The sequence below is a fragment of the Schistocerca piceifrons genome, chromosome 2 (assembly GCF_021461385.2).
Source record: "Schistocerca piceifrons isolate TAMUIC-IGC-003096 chromosome 2, iqSchPice1.1, whole genome shotgun sequence".
NCBI lineage: Eukaryota > Metazoa > Arthropoda > Insecta > Orthoptera > Acrididae > Schistocerca > Schistocerca piceifrons.
The window spans coordinates 437,811,537-437,827,128 of NC_060139.1; the positions used below are offsets into that span (position 1 = coordinate 437,811,537).

The 15,592-nt window shown below is 38.0% G+C and overlaps 1 protein-coding gene across 1 annotated transcript in view; it reads left to right on the forward strand.

The window, feature by feature from the left end:
• The window catches only part of LOC124774502 (ubiquitin-like-conjugating enzyme ATG3), an 86,516-nt gene that overhangs the window by 58,719 nt on the left and 12,205 nt on the right, over positions 1 to 15,592 (forward strand). Inside the window, exons 5-6 of the mRNA XM_047249485.1 lie at positions 7,519 to 7,662; positions 7,760 to 7,887. Of these exons, the coding sequence (XP_047105441.1) occupies positions 7,519 to 7,662; positions 7,760 to 7,887 (272 nt within the window). The remainder of the gene's footprint in view (positions 1 to 7,518; positions 7,663 to 7,759; positions 7,888 to 15,592) is intronic.

The window sequence follows — 15,592 nt, forward strand, 5'->3', positions numbered from 1 at the left end:
AAACCGAGCAGGTCTCTTTGGTCTGGAAACATGCTGGTTCTCCAGTATGAAGAAAATCATAGTGGCTCATTCTGGTACAAAAGTACTTGTGACAGTGTTCTGGGGTGTGCATGGCGTGTTATTGGTGAACTTTGCTGAACATGGCACCACTGGGAATGTTGCAGTTTACATTGAATCTGTGGTTAAGTTGTGTCATGCCCTTTGTGACAAATGCCACAACATTAATGCTGACAGTGTCAAATTTCTTTATAACAATGCTCACATACATGTTGCTGCTCCTGTTCATGAGAAAATCAACAAATTTGGGTGGGAGTTGCCCAGCATCCACTGAACAGTCCAGACTTTCCACTTATTTTCATCTGTTTGGTGTCATGAAGAAATTCGTAGCTGGCCAATGCTTTGCAATAGATTTCGGAAGTGAATCAGCAGTCCACAGATGGCTGTAGTCCAACCAAATGAACTTTTACGAACAGAGCATCTTGAAACTGGTACTACAATGGGAGAAATATGTTGAGAATGTTGGTGACTATGTAGAAAAGTAGGTAAAAGTTGTAAGTTTATTTTGTGATTTCCTTTATTACCTATTAAACTTTTGGTACTAAAATTATTGTATGTTACTTTCCAATCTTGTCTTGTATATCTATCACACGCCTTGGCTTTTGACTATGTAGGTCAGCTCCTATATCATGTACTGCACTAATCTGCTTCTGTTTCTTAGGCAGGAAGATCGGTCTGTGCATTCTAAAAGAAAATATACATGTGATTAAATTGCTACCATATTCCATGAATTTAGAGTTGCCAGTTTTGCTCATTAGTGTTCCTACGATCTCCTGTTAATGGAGTGAGTCTTTGAGTCTTCATCAGGTCCAACATTATTATTTTGTCAGTAGACAGGTATTCCAATTTAATAATTACATGAGGAAGACCCAGTCCATTGTATATACTATCCAAGTGAATCCTTTTCACAATTTTTAACTCTCCACCCATGAATCGAAAGAAAATAACAGTAACCACCTTGTCAGAAACTTGGCAAAGATTTTAAACCCTGTGTTATTTACAGAGAAAATAAACAATAATGTATTGGAGGTTTAGCTGCATTACTTTTTCTATTCATGCAATACTGCCGATCATTTAATTACCACCCTGTAAGAAAACTGAAACAAAAGCACTATACTTAAATTTTCTTCCTCCCTTTGCATCCTAATTCGTTTTTAAGCCTCAACCAATAAACAGAATTCATGTATGGGCTTAAGAAAAGCTACTACAAAACAATATAACCTTGACAGCTAATTGTATATTAAAAGACCCACTTAACTAGAACTAGTGCAGACTTTTTCAATTTAAATTTCATCCACTGAATACCATACATCATTTCAGTGCTGTTGTTGTTGTTGTTGTTGTTGTTGTTGTTGTCGTGGTCTTGGTCTTGGTCTTGGTCTTAAGTCCGAAGACAGGTTTCATGCAGCTCTCCACACTAATCTGTCCTGTGTGAGCCTCTCCATCTGTTCGTAGCTGCTACTGTGTACATCCATTTGGACTTGCTTACTGTATTCGAGTTTTGTTCTTCCACTACAGTTTTTACATACCTACATGTGTGTGCAGGCATGCACACACACATGCTCTCTCTCTCTCTCTCGCTCTCTCTCTCTCTCTCTCTCTCTCTCTCTCTCTCTCTCTCTCTCTCTCTCTCTCTCTCTCTCATTCTCGCATAGCAAATTGACACTTCCTTGATGACTCGGGGTGTGTTCTATCAACTGCTATCTTCTTTTAGTGTAGTTGTGCCATACATTTGTGTTTCCCCCTCTATTCAGTTTAGTACTTACTTATAAGTTATTCAATCCACCCATATAATTTTCAAGATTCTTCTGCAGCACATCATCTCAAAAGCTTCTATGGAAGGCTACACTCCATAGAAATAATTTTAGGAGAGACTGCCAAGCACTTAATTTAGGTTTGATGCTGGCAAATTTCTCTTTTTTATGAATATTTTTTTTGCTATTATTAGTCTGTATTTTGTATCCTCTCTACTTTGGCCATTAGTTATTTTGCCGCCCAAATAGCAGAACTCATCTACTATTTTTAGTGTCCCATTGCCTAATCTAATTCGTTCATCCCATACATTATCTTCATTTTACTTTTGTTACTATTGATCTTACAACTTCTTTTTGAGAACTGTCCATACCATTCAACTGTTCTTCCAAACACTTTGCCATCTCTGACAGAATTAAGATAGCAGCAACAAACCTTAGACATGTTATTTCTTCTCCCCGAACTTTGATTCTCTTTTTTAATTTCTCCTTGATTTCCTTTAGTATTTGATCAGTGTACATATTGAATAATATGGAAGACAGGCTCTGACCTCCTCCTCACTCCCTTCTCCACTCCAGCTTCACTTTCATGTCCTTTGGACACTTAACAACTGCAGTCTGCTTTAAAATGCTTCCAAAAGTTTTCATTAAGTTTGCAAGTGTCACAAACATAAGTTTGCCTCTCTTCAATCTCTCTCTTAAGACAAGTCATAGGATCAGTATGGCTACATGTGTTCATCAGTATTTTATAACTGTGAATTATTAAACTGGTAATTAGGTAATATTTATACCTGTAATCATCTGCCTTCTCTAGAAGAGAAATTATTATATATTTTTATTTAAGTCTGAGGATACTTTGGTTGTCTGATACATCTTATATACAAGTGGAATAGCTTTGTTTTGGCTGACTTTTCCAAGGATATCAATAATTCTGAGGGAATGTTGTTTACTCCAAGGACTGAGATCTTCATCTTGCAGTAATCATATCTCCCATCATATATTCAAGTGCTCTCTCTTTGCCTTTCTATAGTAATGTCTTCACATTTATCTCCATTATATAGACCTGATGAGGGTTGTTTGATAAGTCTGGTAAATTTCCATGAAAGAACAGAACATTTTTACTGTGCCTTCTTTGTTGGTGTTATTCAAAGGATCATATAAAGAATTTCAACAATGTATAGTGCACAGTTCATTGCTGACATCCATCTGAATTGGTCAGTGTGTCAACAGCAATTGAAAATGGAGAAAACAGAGTTTTGTGCTGTTACTAAACATTTTAATGTGAAGGACTGGACTGCCATACAAATCAAAACATAACTGGATGAATTTCACATAGACTGTGCACTGTCATTGAAAACCCTTTACTTTTTGATGAATGAATTTTAAATGTGTTCAGAGAAGCACCAAGGGAGAAGTGTTTCCCATCTGCCCAATTGAGGTCACCACAAAGGAAACCATTGAGAAAATCTGTGATAGGGCAAAACAGGGCCCCCAAATAAAAATTTGTGAGATTGCTGAGACTGTAGGCGTCTCAACTGAGTGAGTGCATAATATCCTTGCTACAAAGAACATAAGCGCATCCAGCACAGCATTTCAACCTTGTGTCTGGTGATGTTTAATCACCATCCGAAAGAAATTTTACACCGGTTTGTGACTTAATGAAACCTGGATCCATCATTACACATCAGAGTTAAAATGGCAGTCAAAACAGTGGACAAAGGCTGGTGAAAGTGCACTAATGAAGGCAAAGACAATTTTGTCAGCTGTTAAAAGTGATGGCCACTGTTTTTTGGGATTCCCAAGGAATAATCCTCATTAGATACATGGAAAACAGCAGAACTATCTTTTGAAACTTATGTTGGCTGAAAAAAGACCAAGGTTGGCATGCAAAAATGTGCTATTTTATCTAGATAATGCACCATCCCACACATCAGCAATAACAATGGTGACAGTGCATGGATTGGTTCCTTATCCACCATATTCACCAGACTTAGCCCTCTCTGATGGGATGAAAAAGCTGGAGGATTGCTAGACTAGGTTTATATCCCTCAAAGCAGACTATTTTTTCTTGTTTCTTTTTCTTAGACTTATCAAACCACCCTCATATGTAGTCTTTCCACCTTACAGCATTCCCTTCTTTGCTCATTACTGGCTTGCCACCTGAGTCCTTAATATTCATACATGTTGCACCTCGTTTCTGTAAAGTTTTATTTTCATACAGGCTGCAGATGCATCTATATCTTCAATAGTTGTGCACACTGTTACACTTTGCATTTCTTGTCTAGACATTTCGGCTTTGCTAGTTTGCACTTTGTGTCAGTCTCATTTTTTAGACACCTATATTCCCTTTTGACACTTTCACTTTTTATATATTTCTCATTTTCTCAATATTTTGCTCAGACATTAAGCTCACTGGATATAATATTAGACCCCAGAACAACCCACCCCCTTAGAAGAACAAAATGGCTCTGAGCACTATGGGACTTAACATCAGTGGTCATCAGTCCCCTAGAACTTAGAACTACTTAAACCTAACCAACCTAAGGACATCACACACATCCATGCCCGAGGCAGGATTCAAACCTGCGACCGTAACGGTCACGCGGTTCCAGACTGAAGCGCCTAAAACCGCACGGCCACACCGGCCGGCCTTTAGAAGAACACACTGATTGCTTTAGAGTGATGCAGATGGAGATCATTGTGACCCTCCTCTGCTGCTGTACGTTATGGCAGTGAAGTAGTGGATATGTGCCATCTGGTTTTGTGGAATCAGTAGAGTATGATGGGCAGATGTGGAGATGTGACAAAATGGCAGAACGGTGCTGTCATGTTTTACATGCCCATGCCCATGACCTGATTGTGAATAAAGTTGACAGTATGTTGGTATATCAACATCAACTGTCCGTGTTGACAGGGAATGGTGTAACCTCACAACCATGTAACACGGTATAAGAACAGTGGTTGTAAAAAGATCTTACGTGACAGGTTCTGGAGACAAATGTCACACATACTTAATTTCAAATGTACAGAAATTGCTGCTGTCAGTGAATGCAGGTCCATCTCAACCAGTTTCCAAGAGAATACCAGTAATGGAACTATGTGAAATGACATTTGGAGTCAAAAACCTCACAGCAGGCTGTGGCTCACAGAAATGGGATGAACAACAGAAAAACTGGACCCTAGCTGATTAAAAGAAGCTTAGGGTGGTCACGAGAGTCATGACTTTGCTACCTTTTAAAATGATGCAAGGTTTGAGTGCACCAGTGGCCCAGTGAGGTGTTAAAGCTTCAGAGTATGGCGGCTGTAGTTCAGGTCGGAGGTAGTTTTATCTTTTTTTGGAAGTGTATTTAGTACCATGACTTGGGAACATTCATTCTGGTTACCATGAACATGGGCCAAGACGTTTGTTTAAACAGTTTTGATGAGCAAGTGTTTCCCTTCCTTCTACATCGAGCTGAGTATGCTGTGGGTATTCAAATCTTCCAGGATGACAGCAGCCGTGTTCACAGGGGTGCGAACATATGTACCTGGTGTGAGGAATACTCAGGAATGCTGTAGCTCCTCAAGGGCTTGCTAAATCACTCAATCTGGAACTCTTTAAAGCAGGGGGTGAAACGCCGTAATCAACATCCCCACAGCTTGGTAGAATTACGGGACCGCATCAGCAATGAGTGGGTCCAGATGGGTATGACATTTCTGAAGAAACTTGTGGATCCCATCCGTGCTGAATTGAGACCATTATCGAGCTGGTGGTGTTCTGCTAAGAAAAGCCGGACACTTGTAACCTTGTTCAGCAAATAAAAACCCATGGAAACCAACTAATATTATGTCATTAAACCTGACAATTTGCAGAGTAGGAACCCATCTTATAGTATCTTTTCACATCATAACACACAGTTTGTTCTTCATTTTTGCTGGATATAAATTTCTGCCACCTGCAATGTGCATTCTTCTGATTTTTCCAGAGACAGGTTCTCTCAATAGGACCACTGCCTCTATTAAAACAAAGCCCTCGTATAAACGGAGGAATCTGTAGGTAACTGTACCACAGGAGAACGTCATCAATGTGGCTGATAGCATATTTTGCTGAAGTGTAGATATAGGCCAAGTGAAAATTTTGGGATAGTCCATACTGAAATTTAGAAAGAAGTGGTGCACTTCGACTGAAGATCAAAAAAAAAAAAAAAATCATTGTACAGGGACAATTCCAAAAGTAATGTCTCCTACATTTTTTATATATAAACAACTATTTATTTTCTACAATAGAACATTGCATCATTTTATAAGTTGAAGAATGCTTTAGTTTTCTACGTAACATCAGTAAATTTTTATGCATGTTCTGGCAGTTTTATAATGCCCATGTCATACCAACTGCTACCATGTCCTTCAGGAAGCATCGAATCTCATCGTTCACCTTGTCACTAGAGCAAAACCGCTGCACAGACGAATATTCCTTCAACTCGGGGAACAGGTGGCAGTTGCTTGGTGCCAATTTTGGATTGTATGGTGGGTGTGTGACAATGATGAAGACTGCAGAAGACTGATGGTTTGACAGTCCATGTTAGGATGGATGCTGTTATGGAGAATGCTTTCACTCTTGTTTCTGAATTGCCTTATTATTTTTTTTTAATGTTTCACTGTACTGTCAGTGGTGGTTTTTCTCTTTTTCCTCCCCCCCCCCCCCCCCCCCCTCATGCAGCAGGTAGAAAGTTGGCCAACACTCCCTTCTGGTCCCAAAATATGTTCAATTTTTCACAACTTGAGTGAAGAGGGATGCCACCACTCATGTGACTGTTGTTTTCTCTCAGATTTAAAGTGAACCATACAGGCTTTGTCCCTTTCGTCTGCATAGGGGTGAAGAAATTTACAGGAAGAATCAACCTATTGCTGTTTGTGATCTATCAAAATATGCAGTACCCACCTTGCAAGCACATTCTGACATTACAAGTTTCCCTTTAAAAGCCTGTGGATAGTGCTTCAGGAAACAAAGTACAGAGAGCATCCAGAGTGATCCTTCAATCTTTATGCCTAATATTCTCAACTCTTTGTGACCATATCACTGGAAATTTACCACTGGCAATGTCTGTGACATCCATGCACAACTGTTCATTCACCTCCATCAATTGGTAATTAAATTCAATCAGTTTAACACTTTTTACATTCAGAAATCTAATAACTGTGCAAACTTCATAGCTGGTGATAGCATTCAATGGGAGCTCCATTCTAAGTGGGTGCCAAACCAAGACTGAGCATCAGAGTGAAGTGTGTGTGTGTGTGTGTGTGTGTGTGTGTGTGTGTCTGCGCGTGCACTTGCACTTATTTGGGAGAACTTTCTTTTGGGATTGCTCACATATATATGTGAGGCATCCAAGTGATTGATGTAAAATATGGAAATAAAGAACTGGCACAAAAACTCTCTGCTCATGTGTAAAGGGATACAATGTACTGTTAAATATTACACTTTCTTGTCTGTGGGAGTCCCACAAAATGACTATTTCTTGGTGCTTAGAATCTTAACAACATTGGGGAAAATGTTTGCTACATATTGTTTTTACTGCCACATTCTTCCTTAGCATTATTGGTGCCTTATTTACTACTTCACTAATAATTTGTTTGAGAGCATGTATGACAAATGAAAAGTCAATAGCATTTCATCTTCATGTACAATAGCTGCTACTTGGGTGCTAATTTTAACTTCTTTAAATTTCAGAATACTGTAATTGCTTCCAATAACACTACGAAAGAAATGGAAGCTTCTGCTGGTGAAATTATTCACACAAGAACTTATGACTTGCACATCACATATGATAAATACTATCAGACACCAAGATTGTGGCTTTCTGGATACGATGAGGTGAATACCAGCCTTAAGTAAATACACACACCATTAACAAGAACTCAATGGTTAAGTGTCATATATAATTTTTCATGTTGTATTTACCATTAAACAGAAACGCAAGCCTTTAACAGTTGAACAGATGTATGAAGATGTTAGCCAGGATCATGCTAAGAAGACAGTGACAATGGAAACACATCCACATATGCCAGGACCACCAATGGCATCAGTACATCCATGCAAGTAAGTTTCAAGAATTTCATAGCCTTGAAGTTACTCTAGAGTAACTTAGTGATGCAGCAGAACTAGGTGGAAGAACAGTGTAAAAAAAAAATTAAGTAAACATATTTGGTAGATTTAAAAGAAGATTTAAGGTGCGAGAAGCATGTGGAATGAGAGAGGAACTTTTGACTTGCTATAAACATTTCTCTTTTTATTAATTAAGGAAGTTTTATAAGGGTGTACTAGTTTCTTTCATTGGTTTGTTGTTTTAAGGTAGTTAACAAGTTATAAAGATTTAGTTTTTCATTAGTCAGAGTTGTTGTGGTCTTCAGTCCAGAGACTGGTTTGATGCAGCTCTCCATGCTACTCTATCCTGTGCAAGCTTCTTCATCTCCCAGTACCTACTGCAACGTACATCCTTCTCAATCAGCTTATTGTATTCATCTCTTGGTCTCCCTCTGATTTTTACCCTCCGTACTTCTCTCCAATACTAAATTGATGATCTCCTGATGCCTCAGAACATGTCCTACCAACCGATCCCTTCTTCTAGTCAAGTTGTGCCACAAATTTCTCTTCTCCCCAATTCTATTCAATACCTCCTCATTAGTAATGTGATCTACCCATCTAATCTTCAGCATTCTTCTATAGCACGACATTTCGAAACCTTCTATTCTCTTCTTGTCTAAACTATTTATCATCCACGTTTCACTTCCATACATGGCTACACTCCACACAAATACTTTCAGAAACGACTTCCTGACAGTTAAATCTACACTCGATGTTAACAAATTTCTCTTCTTCAGAAACGCTTTCCTTGCCATTGCCAGTCTACATTTTATAACCTCTCTACTTTGACCGTCATCAGTTATATTGCTACCCAAATAGCAAAACTCATTTACAACTTTAAGTGTCTCATTTCCTAATCTAATTCCCTCAGCATCAACTGATTTAATTCGACTACATTCCATTATCCTTGTTTTGCTTTTGTTGATGTTCATCTAATATCTTCCTCAGAGTATGAGTGCTAAATGTACCTTATTCAGAGTATGAGTATTTAGAATACCAACAGCAGTTTTCCTTTAAGATGTTTCCATTTTCTGACTAGTTATGTTATACTCACTGGAATTTATCATCAAAAAATATTTTCAACCATCAGATGATATGAAATTTTTCATCTTTTCAGTTTAAGTTAATAAAAAGGTAGAATGAGTTGTTTGTGTTTCAGTGACCACCTTTATGTGCTAATGTAGAATAACATTCCAAAGAGTAGCAAAATAGGCTTATGTGCTGAGGTTATGAATGAATGTTGAGTTAAGGCATTCAGTAGCAAGCAGCCTCTAGAGAACTTAAACATTGCAGTTTCAATCAGGATATGTTAAGCATATAGGGGTATTGTAAATGCACTTCTTGGGTTTGCCACTAGATAATATTGTGCAAATCGCACAATATTTCATTGATACAACTGCTTGACATCTTCAGGTAGTGGTAGATGCTGGTTTCACTGCTGCAAGATGTGACTGATGATATTCACGCACCGACATTGAAATTTAGGGGGCCAGAAGCAGGAAATACGTGTGCCTGGGAAGGTGCTCACAGTTGGATGAAAACAGCGTTTGTAGTTTCCCCTGCTGGTAGCTGCAAAAGGGCCTTCCACAAATGCACTGTGGGCAGTGATAGTGCTACCGAATGCTCCTGTGGTTAAGAATTAAATCTCTGCAATGTGCACTGTGTTTGGCTCATGAATCAGAAGTTCTTGTTTCTCCTGTTTTAATTTAATGGCAGCCAGTGCTTGATTCCAGGTGGCATTTAGTTGAAAACATGGATCTGTGCTGATGAGATTGCCTACCTTATGGATATGTATTGCCTCCTTGAAAACACAGTCCCAGAATGATGTGGAGAATAAAACTTCAGTCTGCTCATAAAAAATGCAATGTCCTGTGTTCAGGCAGTGCTCCACTACTGCTTATTTATCAGGTTGGCCCAAGTGTGTATGACAATGGTATTAAAGACAATGTTCTTGCATAGTTTGACGTGTCTGCCAAACATTGTCATGGGATTTTATATATGCAACTTTTCCTAAGGATTGTTTCTGACCAAACACAACAATTTCCTCACTTTTGCTGGTGGACAAAAAACGCACTTGATGTCATGTGTTTTGGGATTCTTTATATGCTTGAAGACATGCCAGCAAAATATGGCAAGAATGCCATTGCAATAGATGCCTCACATTTTCATTCACATCGCTGCATTGAACTTGCTTCGAATGGAATGCATTGTGTATCTGTCTATCATAATAGTTGTTCTGTTGGAACACCATTCTTAGGTGTTGTAGCTCACGAGGCAGACTGTCGGTATCTGAAACCACATACGCTCTGTCAACCAGAGTGTGTAAGACATTGTCGCATTGTGCAGGATGATGACAGCTTGTGACCTGAAAATATACCTCTGTGTGTTTTTGTTTGCAGTTGACATTATGTCCCAGTGTACCGTCAACTTGTCTTCTATCCATGACATCCATAAATGGTAAGATGCCATCTTGTTCCACCTCCATAGTGAACTGAATATTTGGATAGAGGGAGTTCATTTGAGTTGTACCAATGAAGTATTGTGGGATTCGCATAATATTATTCAGCAGCAAACCTGAGACATGTACTTGTGACAGATTCATTGGGAAATCCTGAAAAGTCACATGCAAGTTTTTATTTGGAGTTGACTTTTCCTCTCTTCTTGTAAGTGGTCAATGCCACCAGGGCGGCAGGGGGGAACACTCCATGGCAAACTACTGATTGAGCATTATACACTGATACAGATAGAGAGAATGGTTGGTCTGTATTTACTTTACAGGAGCAAATTTCGACTGAGGCCAGTACACACATTTAAAACTGAAAACAACTATTCCTAGCTTTTGGAACTACTAGTTCCTCCCTGAGGGTGGAAAGAGGGATAGGTTGGAGGAAAGGCAGGTCATTGGGCTCCCAGAATGAGACACACCTACTTGTGAGAATGAGAAGCAACAAAGAAATGGCAGTGGTAATGGTCAAGCACTGTGCTGCATCCAGTTTAGAGATGATATAAGTATATAGTGAGAAATAAAGATAATGATCCATCATCAGACATTAAAGACAACATGTTGTTTACATAACCATCCTTCTCTGTCCCATGACATCTGTACCATTTAGTTGTAGTTGCTGCAATTCATTCCACAGATAACACTGTGTATTATGGATCTTCGGATCTTCTCAGCCTGCCAGTTGATTTCACCCCCCCCTTCCCCCCCTCCACAATTTTATGTCCAAGATGTTTTTTCTGAAGTTACTATGTTTTATTAGGTTTCGAATTGATTTTTCTTCTGTGTGTCAGGTTAATTAAGGTCCCTTTTTCTAAGCATTTTTTTCTAGTATTTGTTCATTAGATTTTCTGTCAGTTTTTACTCTTCTCGTTATCCACATCTTTGTTGTCTTTTAATTTTTTCATTTCTTGTGTATCTACCCTTCACAACCATAGTTTAAAATAATCAAAACAAATGATCATTAATCGAAACCCTCAGCTGCCAACAGGTGTTGTTGATATAGCTCAATGTGGACAGCTGAAAATCTGTGTCCCGGATCTCCTGCTTACATGGCAGACGCTCTATCCATCTGAGCCGCCGAGGGCACAGAGGATAGCGCAACAGCAGGGACTTACCTCTTGCATGTTTCCCGTGAGATCCATATTCCCAACTGTCCACAACCTACATTCTTAATGTTCCTAAAGGATATTTGCCCATTCACTCATTACTCGCGCCAACTAAGGTGACTATTCGGGCAAGGTGTGTGCATTCACACAGGAGGAGGTCAATGGCTGGGTAGCCTTTAACTATATGAAGATAGTAACTGTTACGTAAGAACAAATACCAATGATGACCATGCGCAGATTCTCTAAAAAGAAATGATAATTAATCGAAACCCTCAGCTTGTGAGTAATGAGTTAATGGTCAAATATCCTTTAGGAACATTACAAATGTAAGTTGTGGACAGTTCGGAATGTGGGTCTCACGGGAAACGTGCAAGAGATAAGACCCTGCGTTCGCATTATCCTCTGTGCCCTCGGTGGCTCAGATGGATAGAGCGTCTGCCATGTAAGCAGGAGATCCCCAGTTCGAGTCCAGGTTGGGGCACACATTTTCAGCTGTCCCCATTGAGGTATATCAACGACATCTGTTGGCAGCTGAGGGTTTCGATTAATTGTCATTTCTTTCTAGCGAAGCTGCATTTTTTCCTTGTTTCTACATTAAGGAGGTAATTTGTTAATTCCTTATTTCTGACTGCTTCTTTAATCATTGCAGTTCTTCTTTTAACTTCAGTTATACTTTTGTTATCATCTGTTATTTACCAAACAGTAAAATTCATTTACTTGCATATTATATTATTTCTTATCTTAGTGTTTGCCCTTACTTATCTGTTGATTTATCTATCACCATTATTTTATGCTTCTTTGTGTTTCTTTTCAGTTTGTGGTTGTCTAAAGCATCACACAATTTTTTAAATGAAAATGACCAACTTTTGAAAATATAATGTGATTGGATATATAAAAAAAACCTTATTACAAAGTAGCAGCAGGGGAACACACATATAAAGCTATTAAAGTTTGCAAGCTTTCGGAGCCAGTGGGGCCTCCTTTTGGCAGAAGGGTTGAAAGTGAAGGATGAGTGGTGAAGCAAAATAATTGATTAGCACTGCTATCAACCTTGAGAAGTAGCCCTCAGTAACCACAAGACAAATATAGAATCTTGTTCACAGCCTCTCCTTCAGAAATTGTGTGTGTGTGTGTGGGGGGGGTTATGGTTTAATGTCCCATCAACCTCAGGGTCATTTAGAGACAGAGCTGAATCTCGGATTGTGTCAAGGATGGAGAAGGAAATTGGCCGTGTCCTTTAAAAAGAACAATACCAGCATTTGCCTGAAGCGATTTAGTTGGAAAATTTTAAAAATTAGAATTGTCTTTTAGGCCTTTTAAAACTGTATTTCAAACACTTTCTGGCTCTAAATAAAGATTATTTTCCAGAAATTAAAACAAATGAAAAAAAAAACAGGTTAAGTGAAAAACGTTTAGTAAACATAAAGGTGCTCTAGAAACATTTCTGTGAATTGAAAATACTGCAAAATTGATACACGTATATCTTTAAAATCATTAATTAAAAGGAAGGTAAAACATGTAAACAAAATCCACCTAAATCATGAAATGAGGCCTGTCTTCAGTGTTTTATGCAAAAATGTTTATAAGTCTTTCTCATCCATTGCCTCTACTTGTACAATATATGATTTTCACTGGTGGCTGATGATAAGATTCTCTTGAGTGATAATTTTGTTACGCTCTTTACAGCCTGAATCTGATCCTTTGAAAAATTAATTGGTAACATCCTCTTCCTGAAGATAAACAGTTCATTTTACTGATGATCAAAGCACTTTAAGGTTCCTGTGTTCACACTAGATTGAAATTCAGTACTGTTTTACTAACAATAATGAAAACACTCTCACAGGCAGCATTACTATGAGGAATAAACAGTAATGCAAGCATAAGCGTGCTCAGTGATGGGTACTTTTTAATGCCTGATGCATCACACATAGCAGATGTTTTGTACCAAGCAGTATCAGCTCTCATCTTCCACCATTCCAAAGTCATCAAACTGGTATCTTCAAAAGTCAAACTTTTTTTCACAATCCCTCAGATCATCAGGAAATAGCTTATTCATCTTTACAACTGACAATAATGATTTTCTTTTCCTTGATCCAATATCCATAACTTACCAGTTTTTAAAAAGTCATCATGTAGTGGAAATTTTTCTTTGCTTAACTACATGAGTTGATGAAAAATCTTCAGAAATCCTCATAAAATTTTGCAACTACAGATTTTTCAAGATTGGTATGATGAATGTAGCTTCTAGTGTCTACATCAACAACAATATCTTCATCCCCTTTGTGCTGTTTGTTTTTTAATTTCAGTCCCAGCAGACTACCAGAAGTAGGTACTGCAGAACGATTAGTAAATCTCACAATAAAATATGTAAACTGTGAATTACTGGCCCTTCTTTCTGAAGGAATACATTTGCTTTCGCAAATAACGAAAGGCTATTACACAAGAAAAGAAGACATAACTTAGTCACTGGATGATTTAGGATAGGGCACATTCGAGATAAGTGAGAGTTGTTTACATTTTTGAAGCTTCCTTGTTGAAAAATTTTACAAGAGGTTCCAACTGTTCAATTATTCTTTCTATTGATTGGAGCAGAGAGAGCCATCTTGTACAAACATACTTCAGTATTTTAGAGGGCTTACTGCCATACATATTTGATAAAGTTTGAAAGTAGACTGTGTTTTTGAACTCTTTTGGAGAAAGTAGAAACTGTCCATTACAAATTCTTGAGCATCAAAATATTGTAGGCTTTTCACACCATTTTGTGCAGCTAAATGAAGAAGGTGGCAGGGACAAAATTGTTCTTAAAAAAAGCAGCAACTTGTCTTGTATGTCCTACAATTGTATTCCAGCAATTGTCATGCAATTGACAATATTGTCGTGCACATATTTCCCTGTTGAATATTAAAGTAAATAATGTCAAGTAGATGTAGATTCATATCTGCAATGTCTGTGCTACCATCAGTTGCAAGAGGAAAGGAGTTTCCTTTTAAGTATTCTACTACATCATTCTGTGTTCCAGGTGGCAAAGGATTTATAGCTGCAGTTCCTTTAGTTCTTCCACAGCTGTATTTTTTAGCAATCTGAGAACCCAGGAAATAGTTTTTGAACAGCTGTGAAATATGATCTGCACAAAAATATTGGCAGACTGTGTTCAACAATAAATGAAATAAAAGCATTTCAGCATTGGTGATAGAGTCTTCCTCGGCAGGTTTTATTCCAAATGATGACAATGGTGCATTTGAAGATTGAAGGTTTGTTAGGTCTACATGTACTTTATACAGAACATGATGATGGCAATCACCACATCCAGTAAGCTTTATAGAAATCTCTTGCGAACACACTGTACAAAACACATGTTGGTCTGATTTATTTGACTTTACCAAATACGGCCATTCTTTTACTATACTGTTTCCAAATTTCTGTCCAGTTTTACGTTTTATAGTTAAACTGCCATCCATTGTACTAACACTTCGGTGTTCCAAAATATTAATATCTGAATTTGGTACAGTTTTTTTTCTCACCTTCACTCGGGGTATCTTTCGCACTGTTTAATTTTGCATTATCATTTTTGTCAAGCTTTTCGTTATGGACACTATTAACAGTTGCTGAAGAGCAATTTACACAAAGGATAACATAGATTTTATTACACTACCTAACTTAACTAGGGCAAATGTCGAAAAGGATTATGAAGCTGAAGCTGCAGCTATAAAAATTACTCAGTTCAACCTGGTTATTGCTGCAGTTTACCTATCACCATCCGGGAATTTTGAACTTTTCTTAAACAAAATGGAGTCATTGCTAAATAAAGTAAATAAAATGGATTGTGAATTGATAATCTGTGGTGACTTCAATATTGATTTCCTCATGAATAGTGGAAATAGGGAGACCATTTTGAACCTTGCAACGTCCTACAATTTAAAGGCTGAAGTAAAAGCAGCTACCCAAGTAACAGAAACTTGCCAAACAGCTCTTGATCAGTTTCTAGTCAAGAAGAGTTTACACAACACCTCACTAAAAATTTTCAATACAGGTTTTAGTGACCATCTTGCTC